The sequence below is a fragment of the Macrobrachium rosenbergii genome, chromosome 41 (genome assembly GCF_040412425.1).
Source record: "Macrobrachium rosenbergii isolate ZJJX-2024 chromosome 41, ASM4041242v1, whole genome shotgun sequence".
In the NCBI taxonomy this organism is placed as follows: domain Eukaryota; kingdom Metazoa; phylum Arthropoda; class Malacostraca; order Decapoda; family Palaemonidae; genus Macrobrachium; species Macrobrachium rosenbergii.
Window position 1 is genome coordinate 35160251 of NC_089781.1, and position 1220 is coordinate 35161470.

Below are 1220 nucleotides of genomic sequence, written 5' to 3' on the forward strand. Positions count from 1 at the left end.
AAATAGGCAACGTTATGAAAAATCAACTCTATTATCAGGAACACCAAATAGGTCTGTTGAGCTAAAATGTAGGAGCCTTTCATATACTTTACTTAGACACTTTGATATGGACTTATAAGGCATCACACGCATTCTAGTAAAAGAAATCGAACATTCTCTTTTTGAAACGACTAAATGGTAACGAAACAGATATTGGTTCTGTTGTGTCAGCATACACAAAAGAAACACTCAGTGTGTAAATATTTCTGTCTGCACATAAACACTCGTACATACAGTACATACAAACACACACATTATTATATATATATATATATATATATATATATATATATATATATATATATATATATATATATATATATATATATATATAATTGGAAGGATGAATGAAAATGGAGTAAGATTTGAGAATTTCTGTCTAGCAAATGACTTGGTCATTGGGGGGCACACTTTTTCAACATCACAATATACACAAGACGACATGGGTGTCACCGTGTAGAAAATATAAAAATCAGATTGGTCATATTGCTGTTAGTAAAAGGCATAAAAGCTCTTTGCTAGATGTTCGTGTTAATCGGGGAGCAGATATTGGTAGTGACCATCAACTCAGAGTTGCAAAAATGAGACTTAAGCTCAAAAGTCAGAGGAAAGGAAAACCTGTTGTTGATAGGTACGATACTGATATGCTTAGAAGGGAAGGAGAGGAAAAGAAGGAATTTAGAACAGAATGCAGACACATGTTTTTGGTGTTGGAAACATTGGAGGAGGAAGGGAGAAGTGTGGATGAGATGTCGGGCGATGTGAATAAAGCTTTACATGAGGCTGCTGGTTGTACGATCAGAAGGAGACTCAGATTGAGGAAAAAGATAGGGATGTCTCAGGAAACATGGGATATGATCAAAAAGAGGTGTGAGGCAAAATTGAGGAGTTAGATGCATTTTGTTAATGATGGAAAATTTTGAATTAGCAAGAACTAAGTACTTGAGTTTGGATTCAGAAGTTAAAAGACTAACTAAGAGAGGTAAAAGAAGATCTGTTAATGAAAAGGCCGCGGAAATTGAAAAATTAATAAATAAAAATAATGGTCAGAGTAAAAAAGGATAGCATATAAAGCAATTGGAGAGCTGAGTGGCAGTGTTGGTAAGCGTAAGGATATCCCCGTTAGGGATATGGAATGTAATTTATTGACCAAAAATGTTGAAATCAGATATAGATGGAAA

The 1220-nt window shown here is 34.3% G+C and overlaps 1 protein-coding gene across 1 annotated transcript; it reads left to right on the plus strand.

Annotated features, from left to right (window-relative positions):
- Nucleotides 1-425: 425 nt before the first annotated feature.
- Nucleotides 426-932, plus strand: LOC136827083 (uncharacterized). Its single transcript, XM_067084837.1, has one exon. The coding sequence runs from the start codon at nt 426-428 to the stop codon at nt 930-932; it is 507 nt and encodes a 168-aa protein (XP_066940938.1).
- The last annotated feature ends 288 nt before the right edge of the window (nt 933-1220 follow it).

Coding starts and splice junctions, on each gene's coding strand:
- LOC136827083 (XM_067084837.1), top strand. CDS start 426: ATGACTTGGTCATTGGGGGGCACACTTTTTCAACATCACAATATACAC.